At 41.0% G+C, this 13,980-nt stretch overlaps 1 protein-coding gene across 3 annotated transcripts in view; it reads right to left on the bottom strand.

The window, feature by feature from the left end:
• The window catches only part of F5 (coagulation factor V), a 67,747-nt gene that overhangs the window by 44,228 nt on the left and 9,539 nt on the right, over positions 1-13,980 (bottom strand). For all 3 annotated transcript variants that reach the window (XM_076941506.1, XM_034513489.2, XM_076941507.1), the window contains exons 3-4: positions 12,875-12,997; positions 1,870-2,082 (exon numbers count right to left, since the gene is read on the bottom strand). In XM_076941506.1, the coding sequence (XP_076797621.1) occupies positions 1,870-2,082; positions 12,875-12,997 (336 nt within the window). The remainder of the gene's footprint in view (positions 1-1,869; positions 2,083-12,874; positions 12,998-13,980) is intronic.

Genomic DNA, 13,980 nt, shown 5'->3' with positions numbered 1-13,980 from the left:
AAGGAAGAAAGAAGAAAGTCAAGTGTATTTCTAAGAAGCATAGCTAATGGAATTCCTGACTATTGGGGCACAGTCAAAAGGATGACCCATGGTGAACAATGCCTTGGGGAACTGTGAGAGAATCTCCTGGAAAAAAAAGGCAGAGGGCCTTTTACCTCAGGTGCATTTGGTTACCTGGATTGTTCTTGGACATGATTTTATGTTTCCTGTGACAAACATTTATATCTAATTTATAAAACATGCTGTTCCTGTTGGATGTCAGAACATAGCTATAGAACCCAATCTGGTCAGTGCATTCCAAATCTGAATATGGCCTTCTGCCTTTCTTTCATGCTTTCCCAGATATAATCTATATATAGTTCATGCCAGGCCAGGCCATTGTGTTCAAATTGGTTTGTCCTGAGAACATTCTGAGAAAGGGCTTCTCTGTCACTTTTTAGTATGAGCTTTCTAGAATTTATTTACATGTTTTTCTGAACTCAAACATCCTTCCTTGGATTACTGCTTTGCTTCATTCATGTAAAAAGTACACTGAAACGGAAGCAAAATTGTCCAGAGCATTAGATTGTTGTCCATCCATTCTCTAACGACCTCAAATCCCAAGTCTCACAGACACAGATCTGCATAGGTGGGCAAATGTCAACACTCCCAAAATCTGTGGACTACATCCAAATTGTTTTTTACACCAATTTGTTTTTTAAGAAATCAAGCTGAGCTGGGGGTGATGACTCACACCTGTGATCCACCACTAGGGAAGCTGGGGGAGAAATATCACTATGAGTTCAAGGCCCTTTCTACTAAAAAAAATAAAAATAAAATACCAACCAACTAACTAACCAGCCAACCAACCAGCTAACTAACCAACCAACCAGCTAACCAACCACCCAACCAACCAACCAACCAACCAGCCAGCCAACCCACCTTCAACCAAATAACAACATAAAAGAAAGCTGGAGTTACACATGTTTATGAACCAAATCACCAACACGAATTTCAGCTATGTTGGTTGTACCAGCCAATGTCATTTCCAGGAACTCTCTCAGTGACTAGGGTGTTGTACCCTTCAGAATGAATAGACCTGGCTACAAGATGATGGACTGGGTGTTAGGACTATCTTGTACCTCACTGGTACAAATAGGCATAATTATGCTCTAATTATATTTTGAGAGAAAAGTTTTATTTTAACAGGAAGGGTGATATGTAGGAGGAGCTAAGGGGGAAGGAGTACCGAGAGGAAGAGATGGAGTAAGGAGAGGAGAAGATGATGGAGAGGAGAAGCTAGGTGATGAGAGAGAGAAAGAGAGAGAAAGAGAGGGGAGGGCATGGAGGCAGATGTTCACATGTCTCTACCAGTCAAAGATAGTTGATATATCTAGGTTGGGTATTGGGTTACACTTCTGATTGAGCATTACCAAACTTATAAAGCCTTTGATTAACATTTTAAAAAATTGTATAAAAGCAAAAAGGAAAAGGGGGCATGGGATAGGGGTTTTCTAGGGAGGGGAAATGGGGAAAGGGGATGGCATCTGAAATGTAAATAAAATATCCAAAAAAATGGTAGATATAAATAATAATAATAATAAAAAAAAGAGTAGACCTGGCTTTGAGGCCAGCATTACTGGTCATACAGGTATGCTGGCACGATGTCAGAATAAACCTGAAGGGAGTTGCCGTGACTAAGATGAAGGGAGGTTTTGGAAGAAGTGGGAAAAGTCAATACCAAGTGCCACTTTCCATAAGCCAGGATCTGGTCTCTTCTCCTGCCTCGCCTACAGGAAGGTACCAAGGTTCCCCAAGCTTCGGCCCAGTATAATCTCCCAGCCAGCCCAGTATCTTTGCCATAGTTGAATCTGCTGGTATTGTTTTTACCTTTCTTGCAGATAAGCAGAGGCCCAATCAGGCCTGAGTTGAAATCCTGGGTCAGGTTTTCATAGGAGTAGTAGATGTGGGTAAGGCATGGTGGGTCATCGGGTGTGGGCCCGCTGTCCTCACTGATGACCCATACATAGGTGTATTCTTCTCCAGGAGCCACGACATCATCCATCCTCTCAACAGGGAATGTGTGGTCCAGGTAAGAAGCCCCTGGAGAAGTGACAGCCACAAAGACATCCAGAGTTTTCCACCACTCTCCAGTGTGAGGAGAGCAGGTTGAACTTGCTCTCTGCAGATCACCTGCCTTTCATAGCAACTTTTATAGTCAGAGGTAATATATACCCCATACACCAACCTCTATCCCCATATTTATAGTTCACAATGCCCTTAGGAATAATTGTTACTAACAAAGATTAGTTAAGGCTGACTAAGTTAGTTTTCAGGTTATCAGAACAACTGTTTATATGTAATCAGAGACTCAAATCACATTTCATCAATAAACCACCTCATAATACAAGAATCAGCATGTTTCCTTCAGAGTTCTTCAAGTCATGCTAGCTTACTCTTGGCATGGGATGTGTGTGCTGTTTTCATGCTGTTTTGTTTGGTTCTGAAAAAAAATATATAATGTCTTCTTTCCCAGGGCAATAATCCTCAGCCCTGTTTTTTTTTTTGTTTGTTTGTTTGTTTTGTTTTTTTGTTTTGTTTTGTTTTGTTTTTGGGTTTTTGTCTCTTAGTTGCACCTTGCCACTGGAGCTTGCTGGAGCTTACCCACCGCCACGGTTTCAGCATCCAGCTACTGCACATAGCCTACTCTTTAGGCATATGAAGCTGGTCTGTCCCAGGGTGAAGGTGCCTCGATTCATTATGCAAAGACCCGTTGAAAACCTATGCATACCAGGTGCTCCCTCCAGCAGCAGAGGGGCAATGTAGAAATCAGTCTTCCGTTTTTGAAGAAGAACCTAGATTAAAAGGAGTTTGGAGGGTTGAGCCGTGGTAGAGATGGAGCAAGCGAGAGCAGGAAGGGGAGAGGTCAGGGTCCTAGGCAATCAAGAGGGACTGGCTTCCTCTTTGCCAGAGGCATTCTTCATTCAATTAAGTGAAGCCTTCTCTATCATCAGTTGATGCCAAGGTTCCTCTTTGGGTTGAAGTTAACTTTGTTTGGCAGAAGGTGAGGCCATCAGAGTATAGGGAAACAATCCTGAAGTGTTTCATCTTATGGCCAAAGAGCCAGTGGGAACTTTTTCTTCATGGAGTGATTGCACTTTTGAAAAGAGAAATGCTTGGTCTTTCTAGCATTGTTTCTCTCTCTCTCTCTCTCTCTCTCTCTCTCTCTCTCTCTCCCACACACCTCTCTCTCTCTGTTCTCTTCCTCTCTCTTTCTCTCTGTTCTTCTCTGTCTCTCACTTTTCATTGCATTTTATTGATATATGATAAAGTTCATCAAATTTAAATATAATACTTGCTGAGTTTTAACCAGTGTGTATAGTCATTATAGCTCGTCATAGTGAGCGTAAAGAATGGCTCCTTTGCTCAATGTATCCTTATGTTTCCTGTAATCAATGCCCTCTCCTGCCCCTGCCGAAGAAATTGTTTGCTTTCTTTCACTAAAACTTTGTTTTTATATAATGTCATATACATGAGATGATACATTATGTATCCCTTTGCGTTTGGTAGGGGTCGTATTAGGGTTTCAATTGCTGTTATAAAACACCATAAGCAACTTGCTGAGGAAATCAGAGCCGAAACTCAAACAAGGCAGGAACCTGAAGGTGGAGTTTTATGCAGAAAACATGAAGGGTGCTGCTTACTGGCTTGCTCTCCATGGTTTGCTCAGCTTGCTTTCTTATAGCAACCAGGACTACCAGTCCAGGGATGGCTCCACCCACAATGGGCTGGGCCTCTCACATCAATCATCAATTAAGACGATCCCTCACAAGCTATTATTGTAGCTGCCAGGGTTCGTAGCTGGGTAAGACTGGTGATTGTGTCCTTTCCCTAGTCGTATGCATAGAACCTTCCAGTACTACGGAGTCTAACCAGTAGGAAAAAAGCCTGCGGGTCAGAAATAGCTTGGTTTCCTCAATTCCTATAATTCACGTACAACCTACCACAGCATGTTAAGGATGCCCCTCCCTGTCACGTGACTTGCACTGACTCCAGAGCAGAGCGAGAGGTCTGCTACAGTTTCTTAATTTTGTCCCACCCCCATATTTGGTGTCTCTTTTTCTGACTGCTTTGAATAGTTTTGTTTTATCATTAGTTTTTGGTCACTGCTCATGTTATGCTCTGGTGCAGTTTTCTTCCTGTTCCCACTTCTCAGAGTTGCCAATTCTTTTTCTTTTAATTAATTTTTTTTTCATATTATCTACTTCCCTACCCAGCCAGCTTCATGATCTCTCTCTCTCCCTTCCCTCCCCCCTCTGAAAAACAACCAGGAAAAAAAAATGAAAAACAAAGCAAAACAAAACAAATCTAATAAAAAGAAAAGTCAACAAAACAAAAATAATCAAAACCAAAGAGCACACTCACACACACACACACACAGAAGAGAGAGAGAGAGAGAGAGAGAGAGAGAGAGAGAGAGAGAGAGAGAGAGAATACCCAAAACAACAACAAAAACCCACTCCAAAACATGAAGTCCATGTTGCACCAACCCACTAGTCCTGGCATGGAGCCTGCTTTAGAGTGGAATTCATATACCCAGTGTCACACTATTGGAGAAAAATAAATTTCCCTTCCCTAGCAGGTACCAACCACAAATAGCTTTCTGATGGAGGGTGGGATCTTGTGTTCATTTTCCCACCTCAGTGCTGGTAATTCGTCTTCTTTGAACCTGTGCACTCTCCCTCTCTGCATGTCATCTAGTTGTGGGTCTCTGCACTAGTTCCCATCTACCGTAAGAAGAAGCTTCTCTGATAATGAATGAACAAAGCACTGATCTATGGTTACAGCAGAATGTCAAAGGGAGTCGTTTTATTGTTCTTTTAGTAGAATAATAGCAGCTATCACCAGGGTCCATGATCCATCTAGCCTCCGGTTTCTGGCCACCTCTAATCAGGAAGTGGTTGGTTACTACCATAACATTTGGTACCAGTATATGTTACAGGCAGACCATTCTCTGCTGTTGGTTGCAGAGTTTGTGGCTGGGTAAAATTGATAGTTGTTTCTCCTCTGGTAGTGTTCAGGGTACCTTCCAGATTCATGAATGCTAGTCAGTAGGGGTGAATGCTAGTCTAGATACGGACCAGCTCAACTTCTCCACGTTCAATAACATAAATAAGTTGTATCTTTAGCAGTAGGGCCTTTCCATCAGATATGTAGAGTAACCAATACCTTGGGCCTGTGATATTGGGGGCTGAGTGAGGTCTTGTCAGACCTTTCTTCATCTGTAGGTCTGTAGTCTCTACCACATCTGAAAAGTTTTAAGCTGTTTTTTCTCTTCAAGCTCTTTTTCTGTCCCCATTACTTTTGAGACCCAACTACACGTGTTAACACGACATTATATCACAGTTCTTGAGTGTTCTGCTCATCTTCAATATATTTTAAACTTAAAGAGGTTTTTTAAATGCATTAATATTCTCTAATAATTTCCTCACACCATGTAATGTATTCTGAATATCACCTGGTATTCTTTTCATTTCTGGTTACATTCAGGTATTTTTTAATCTTCCATCTCACTCCTGATCATGCTTGTACTTGTCTCTACTTCATGGCACATAATGGAAGGACTCAAAAACAGTCCCCTAAATGTTAATATCTCAGCACTGTCAACCTCCTTAACCTAAAACCATCTTCGTAAACTCTGTGCATTCAAGACATGGCGTGAGTTTTGACGGCATCGGCATGAATCTGTGTTCTCCAGGCATGAGTGGGAAACGAGGCACCTTGTTTGGTCAACTCTGGTGGGGAGCTTGGTTGCTGCCGAGCTGCATATTGATGCGCTGTGTAGGGTTCTAAGCATGGAAGCCACACAGTGGAAGAGTTGAGAAATTGTATCTGGATGTGCTTATTTCACAAAATCTCTAACATTGACCAGAATGCCACGTATGACGGGTGGACCCCAGCTTCTCTCTGACCTCATCGTATGTTATTCTTGCCACTTACTATGTACCCACCACCCACGCCCCCTGCCTGTGCGCTGGACATGCTCACTGCTATCTTACTCAGGTTCTCTGCAGATACAGGTCCTTCTGTTTAGCGTGTTCGTGCTCCATTTCATTCTTTAGACAAATGCTGCTCACATTTCTGAAGCCAACGCAAATGCCAGTTACTTCTTCCCTCATCTCTGATTGTGTTACATAGATTTGATTTTATGGTACTTATCATGATTCATAATTAAATATCCGTGGTATACTCTTTTCTACTGGGCTACAATGATCATTCTGCACATTTTGATTGCTGGAGTGCGGACTCCTTAAGGGAAAGGGTTAGGCCATGTATGCCCAGCATCTCTGGTATCTTCCAGAGCACATGGGAAGCGTGGAATATGTGCCCAATCCATGTTTGCTGTAAGGCCACCAACTCATAGCTAAAATCTGTTAGGATTACACGATATGAAAACAAATTAAATGCCATCATAAGAAAAGCTGGATGTATTATTTAGAACCTTACATCACGGATTGCTCTTTAAAAAACAATCAACATGCAAATCTCATCAATCTGGTGACATAGCTAAATTCTAGCACAAAATCTGGTTGATCTGGAGTCTTGGCTGTGGGTAGTTTATTTGTTTAGTTTCTGCTCACTAGTGTCCATTACAATAATTTTTCATCTAACTACTCACCTCACTATCATAGACACCTGAGACTATGACTCTTGTTCTAGTGTAAAGATCAACAATCGAGTGTATTACACCTATCCCACCATAAAAGGTTTAACACTAGTAACTAATATTTACTATCAAGTAAACTCCCACTCCAGTAATAAATAGGATTTGAATGTTAACAACAATCAGGGGCCAAGGAATGAGAAAAGCTTAAGTAACTTTCTGTGAGTTATAATGTAAACTCTCAATAGAGAAGTCTCTGAGGAAGAGTCTCAAAGGACAAACAGGGAGCTTTATCTCTGAAGGTTCTGAAGCAAACACCAACAGGACTGATAAGGTGGGTCACCCTCCCAGTTCCGGCTTTGTGCAACCACTGGTAGGCATGCGGTTCCTTGAGCTGCCCTACCTGAGGCGTGTGTGAGGCCTTTACTAAGTGACTCTTCCTCCATAGTCTCATGGGTTAAGACATGCTGTTTCCTCAACTGAAGCTTCCACTGTTCTAGCTGCTGCAACCCCACAGGGGATTCCGACAGTGGGAAGTAGCGTCTTCCGCTTGTCTTTACAGGTTCCTCAAAAGCAGAAACTGGCCTTCTTTGTGGGGTAAGAGGTTGTCTGATAAGATGCCTGCTTATCTTTTAGATGTCTGACTAAATACAGCTCACTCCTTCTCTGACTTCTATGCTACATGGTGATGATGGTCTTTTAAAAAATTATTTGATTGTTTTCATATATGTATATGTGATATGTAGTTGTGTGTGTATGATTGCATGTGTGTTCATGTGCATGTAGGGGCTGACGTTGACATGAGGTATCTTCCTCAATGGACTCCACCTTATATATTGAAACCGGAGATTGCTGATTCAGTAGTCTAGTTAGTCAGCTGGATCCAAGGATCCCTGTCTCTATCTCCTAAGCCCTGGGATTACAGGAGGGCTGTGACATCCATATCCCCTGCTGGGGATCCAAACTCCTGAACTCACACTTGGTAATAAGCATTTTACACATTGAGACAATTCCTATCACAATTTAGGATTAAATATTTGTTAGATTGTATGAATCATGATACCTTTTCCTGCTAGGTCGAGGGAGAAGGCATATGAACCTTGACATCAGAATCAAAACTTTTGGGTTGTACTCCTGTGAACTTGGAAAGGGCTCTTAATATTCCTTTAAAGCCCTTTATCTTAAATTAAGATAAAATAATTTCTTTTTTAGAGACACATTTTTATGGGTTATGAGGACTATCACATACACACATACACACACAGAGGGAGGGAGAAAAGGAGGGAGGAGGGAGGGAGGGAGGGAGGGAGAGAGAGAGAGAGAGAGAGAGAGAGAGAGAGAGGAGAGAGGAGAGAGAAAGACAGACAGACAGACAGACAGACAGACAGTCTGATCTGTTTGGGTTCCTGACACAGGGTTTTTCTGGGTCTTTCTCCATATCCCAAGCTGTCTTGTAAATCCCAGCCTTTCCATCTCAGCTTCTCGAGTGTGGGCATTACAGATCTGATCCTATGTTTAGATGAAAAATATCTTAGTGCTCTTGTATTCTAACACTTCTGAGAAAGACTAGATTGGACTGGTCCTAGGTTTCTGTAATAGAGTCTCACTAGCTTGGGTGGCATCTAAGCATAGCCATTCTTCATTTATCTTAAGGCTAGACATGGGTTTCAACATAGTGATGCTCTCATGATGGCCTCCTTGGTACAGAGGGATCTCATTCCATCTTGTTCTCAGGAGGCACACAGAGGCTGAAAGAGCTCCACCTGAAGTTCCATTTCTAAGGGTACAAAACCTGTCATGAAGGTTGTGACTCCATGATGTGAGTTCCTCCCAAAGTCCCCACCCCGATATGGTCTCATCAAGAACCAGGTTTCCAATTTATAAATTTATAAAATTTATGAAATTTATAAAACACAAACCTGGAATCTATATCAGTAATGTAGCTATTTTAAGGTGAGGAAAATTGGTAATAAGACAATATAACTGCTTATACTCACTGACACAATTAATACATTTCTGAGCAAAGGGAAGATAATACAATGTTCTTGTTTCTCATGAGTCCTCAGTCCTTCAGTTTAGTTCAACAATGATTGCCAAGACTCTCACCACTCCCCCGAGCATCCTGGGCTCTGCGCCAGGTGCAGATGCAAAGGAGAAAGCACATGATGGCACTGTAGTTGTGATGGCTTTGACCTCTGTTTTTTTCCCCATGGCTATTCTATGCAGAGGCTATAATCAGAACAGGCTACGCTGCCAATCCTAAAGAAGAACCTGTGTAAGAATTGCCTTCTAGGTGTCTGACTGATTTTCCTAGTGTCACCAAATTTATTTTTGTGATCAAGTTTACTGGCTCACACTCAAGCTTAACCCTCAGTCAGTTTTAAAACCCATATGAACAGGATTCTGTGACACGCGTGCAGGTACTGAAAATGCTGCTATGGCAACACAAATAGATGTCCAAAAGAAAAACTTTCATTTTCATTTTAATGTAAGATAGCATTTTGTATACTTGAATGGTAATTTTAATTGTTTAAAAGGTGAATCATGGGCACCAGGAAATAAATAGCCAACAATATGGATTTGTACATGAACTGCATCCTGTTAGTACAGACGGAATTACCACTAAAAAGAGGATAATTTATCAGTATTTTTATTCTTTTTAATGCACATCATTTTACCTCTAGAATAAAACACAAGTGTTATATTTCTCATTCTGTAACCTACATAATATAAAACAAAATAGAAATAGCTGTTTAGAGGAAGCATTTGTGAAGTGTGGGGGTTTTTGTTTTTTGTTTTTTTTGTTTGCTTGTTTTTTTTTTTTTTTTTTTTTATAAATCTTATTTTGACTTTGTAATCCAAATCAAGTTAAAATTCTAAATTGAAAAGAAGAGAAATGGGTAGGACGGGTTGTGATAGGACACACAGTCCTCGTCCATCCTGTGGCAGAGTAAACGTCTTACATGAGAGTTCCTCGTCTTGTATTTACTCAGCTCTGTTCAGTTCTTTCTTGCTCAGTCCAGTCAACTTTATAACGAGCTTACCCCTGTCATGATGTATGAATTATTTTCAAAGAGGCCTCCAGTATGTTTTTAAATGTCAAGTGGTGCATGCAAGCTTCTGGGAAAAGCAAAGTTCCGTAAAGTTCTGTTACCCTTTAGGCCGCTCATTCGTTAAATCTCCCCTTGTTATTACTTTCGTGTGAATTTTTCCTCCCGTTTATTAAACACAGTGAATGCCTCTGTGCATGCAAAGAATCAGAACATTCATTTAGAAACTATAAATTAGACAATGGGAAAATTAACACTTGTTTTGTAAAATGAATTTGACTCCACTGCATAGACACATGAGGGTTTTTTTTTTTTAATGAAAAACACAGCTTTTGTGCTTTATGAGAATTCTTATTTTAATCATTACAATTTGTTTCATACTTGGTAAAAAATAAATAAACTGTGTTAAGAATTTGAATGCTATGAAAATTTCTAGAGGGCTAACTTCATATACAGAATTTTTAGCACTTAGATGCTCAATATAATCACTATTGGATCTTCAAAACTTAGGACTCTAGCTTACTAGCAGGTGGCTAAATGTAATAGAATTTTAACATTAAATATAATTTAATGCATTTTATCTAATTCTAAAAGTAATTCTGTAGTACAGTACAAAGCACCTCTACAAATACAAGAATATAAATCAAATGAAAGAATAATATCTAGGGTCTGGGAGTGGAGTTCAGTGGGATAGTATTTACCTAGCATTTTTGAGATTCTGGGTCTGATCTTCAGAGTGCGCACACACACACACACACACACACACACACACACACAGATACACACACAAACACATACATAGATACACACATACATACACACAGAGAGACAGAGACACACAGAGACATAGAGGGAAGGAGAGGGAGAAAGACAGAGAGATAGAAGAAAGAACAATAACAATATTAAGACTTATCATGAAACAGGCTTTCTCAAAATAATCACTCAAAATTTGAAAATTTGGACCACAGAAAGCTTTCATGGCTTTAACTTTAGTGCAATGCATGCTATTTATAGACTTTTTGGAAATTAAATTAATTTCATTTTGATTAAAATTATTTTAGTGATAGAAAATTTGGGTTTTGAAGTAGCTTATGTGTGTGAGTGGTGTGTGTGTGTGTTCATGTACGTGCATGCATGCGTGCGTATGTGCAAGTGTGTGTGTGTGTGCGCGCGTGCGTGTGCACGTGTGTGTTGAATACACACATGAGCAGGTACACTTGCCCATGAATGGGCGGAAGCCAGAGAACACCCAATGACCTGAGCACTCTCGCCCTTAGTCCCTTGAGACAAAGATTCTTGGTGAAGCTCAGCTGGTGACTAGCAAGCCTTACAGGTCTTCTGTCTCCATTCCCCATATTAATCCCCATCCCCAAGCACTGAATGTTATGGATGCTTTTTATGGGGGTTCTGGAAGTTTGAACTCCTGTCATCATTCTTGGTGAATAAACACTTAATGCCTGCTGAGCTGTCTTCCCAGAGTCGATACAAAGCTTAAAATGCCATTAGAAAGGAATTGTATTTCCACAAGCCAGTTTTGTGTGTTCTGTCAAACAGGGGAATCCATTTTCAACCCATTTGCAACCATGGATTCTCAAACTTATGCCTCGTATCTCTGCCCCACATTGTCTGCCTAGTGAACATTTATTCCTGGGGGAAAGAATTCGGACTCTCACAGAGCTGGCTCACCATGTAGCTAGTTTATCCTCACAAAAATAGGTCAAACTATAGAGGTAGACAGTAGGTGACGGTGATTGCTGGACACAGATGGGGAGATATTGTATTTTAACACAGAGGGGCGAAATATTCTAGACTTCTTTCTACATGAGGGAAATTGTGTACTAAGATTACATCTTGTTTCCTAGGGAAGGTTCCCCCCACCCCCCACATATCTGTATTTCCCATGTTACTTTGAACTTATAGGACTACAGGCACGCATGTGCAATGCTGTGATACATTTGCTAGAACAGATGTGTGGGTGCATTCTCGATAATTTCGTCTCACCAGTGCTTGCTGACTGAGTAATAAAGGATCAAATAAACATCGAAGGAGGATGAGTGATGTTGCAAAGTCCATTCCCTCCACAAACAGCTGAGCTGAGGGGCAGAGTCCACAACCCTTACCTCCTCCCACGCTGGGGGCGGAGCTTAAAAGGGACTATCTGACCAGGTTGTTCTCCTATCCTTCTCTGCATTGCTGAACTCTTGTTTAGAAACCCAATATGTAGGCTCATCACTGCATGAATCTGGGGAACATAGAAGCACCTCATCTCATCCAGGAACTTGCCACTTGTCTCGATTTTTTTTCTCTGTTGCTATGATAAAGCACTGTCTAAAAGCAACTTGGAGAGGGCAGTTTACCTAGGCTAGCATCCATTATGGAGGGAAGCCAACTGGAGGCAGAAGCCAGAGCAGAGATCACTCAGAACTCTGTTCACGAATCTGTTGCCCTGGCTTGCTCAGCTGCCTTTCTTTACACAGCCCAGGTTTACTGCCCAGGAATAGCACCATACACAGCGAGCTAGACCCTCCCATATCAATTACAGTCAAGAAAAATGCTCCACAAATAGGCTCGCCAGCAAATGGAATGAAGGTAATGCCTCAACTGAAACCTTTATCTGGGACAGCATAAATCTTATTGCTTGCAAAGCTGACGGTATTAATTTATTTAGTAGCTGGCTTAAAAAAAAAATGTTTGCTTGCCCTGCCTTACCATTGGGGTTTGTTTATGACTATTAGGAGTTGCAGAAGCAGGGAAGAGAAGCATAGTAGCCACGGAGTTCAAGCAGAATCCATGTGCCCCACATTTATCTGCCTGATGATGAGTCTTGCTTGTCTTACTGTAGAAACATGGATTCACTTCTGCCTTAAACCATCCTAGAATGTATTGTTATCTCCTTTTTAAGATCAGCATACGGAATCAAGTGATTCGGTGACATGAGGTAATATTCCTACCCTCCTTACAAGGAACAGGAGCCTAACAAAAATCCCAGTGTTTAGATGATTCTAAAACCATTCGTTTTCATCTCTGAAACTGAAAGCAGGTTCGATCTTTGTAATTACAATTTTCAGGAAAAGAATTTTCTCTAAGAGGGTATGGTTAACAATACCAGTCTGAATATTTAGCAGTGATGTTAAAGTGATCTACCTTTTCTCCTGTCAGAGGGATAATAAGTTCATCTTACCTTCTGAAAATTTACTGTATTTAATTCCTTGAGGATGGATACTTAGTGGTTTTTCTGCTTTGTTTTTAAAGTGAACTTTAATGACGTCGCCAACTTCAGCATATAAAGTAGGTCCAAGAAGTCCTAAGGAAGAATATGTTTAAAATTGTTTATATTCAAGATCATGAAAGACACAGCTGCTAAGCAAGAGAAACATATAGAAAGGCCCCAAGATGATTGTTGTCACTCCTCCTGGTCCTGATGTTGGCTTGCTTCTCTTGGACTTGACTTGACCATCTTCTGATCTTTGCATCTTTGTTATCCCATCAACTCCATTATGGCTTATCATATAAGAATTGACAGGCAAACCCTTGGCCTTATCCCATAGCAACTACAAGGGCTGAGAAATAGTTTTCCCCAGATCCTAAACCACACAAACAACAAAAGGCAAAGCTATGATTTAAACTTAAATCTACCAGACTCTAGGTACCGAGTTTTAAGCCACCTCTTTACACAGAATCCATCCATCCATCCATCCAACCATCAGATACTAAGTACTCATACTGTCTTAGATGCCAAAATGCCAGCCTGTGGTTGACACATAGATGAGAGGTAGATGAGGCAAGATGAGAAATATGAAGAGAAACATTCTAACAATAACACAGGTATTTAATTATAAACTGGAACAACACCAAAGAAGATGCCACTCAGAGAATAAAGATGGAGGGGCTGTGCATCAATAAACACAGGCAGCTCTAGCTGGTGGGAAAAACTGCTGCCATCCAGGCTGTATAGGGAAGTCTATTCCAGGCTTGTGAACGGGGAGTGGGTCAGGACTGCCAAACACTTTCCTGAGAAAGTGATGCTTTCTATGAAGAGCAAAGACCAAGGAACACGGAATTGGGCACGTGAGATCAGCAAGTGAAAAGGTTCTGAGACGCCAGAAAATTCGGCCTACTGAGAAAGGGCAATCGATGGCCACTGAAGTCCTTAGTAGGTAAGAGAGAAACGCATTGAGAGAAACACCAAAGACATCATCATTTTGTGCCCAATCACTCAGGGCTGGATAGAACATTTGGAATTCTGTTCTTCATCTAATAATAGTGAGACTGTTTTTCAGTTTTTCA

The sequence above is a fragment of the Arvicanthis niloticus genome, chromosome 10, assembly GCF_011762505.2.
Source record: "Arvicanthis niloticus isolate mArvNil1 chromosome 10, mArvNil1.pat.X, whole genome shotgun sequence".
NCBI classification, from domain to species: domain Eukaryota; kingdom Metazoa; phylum Chordata; class Mammalia; order Rodentia; family Muridae; genus Arvicanthis; species Arvicanthis niloticus.
The sequence above is the reverse complement of the archived record's forward strand: the minus strand, read 5'-3'. Positions and strand labels throughout refer to the sequence as shown.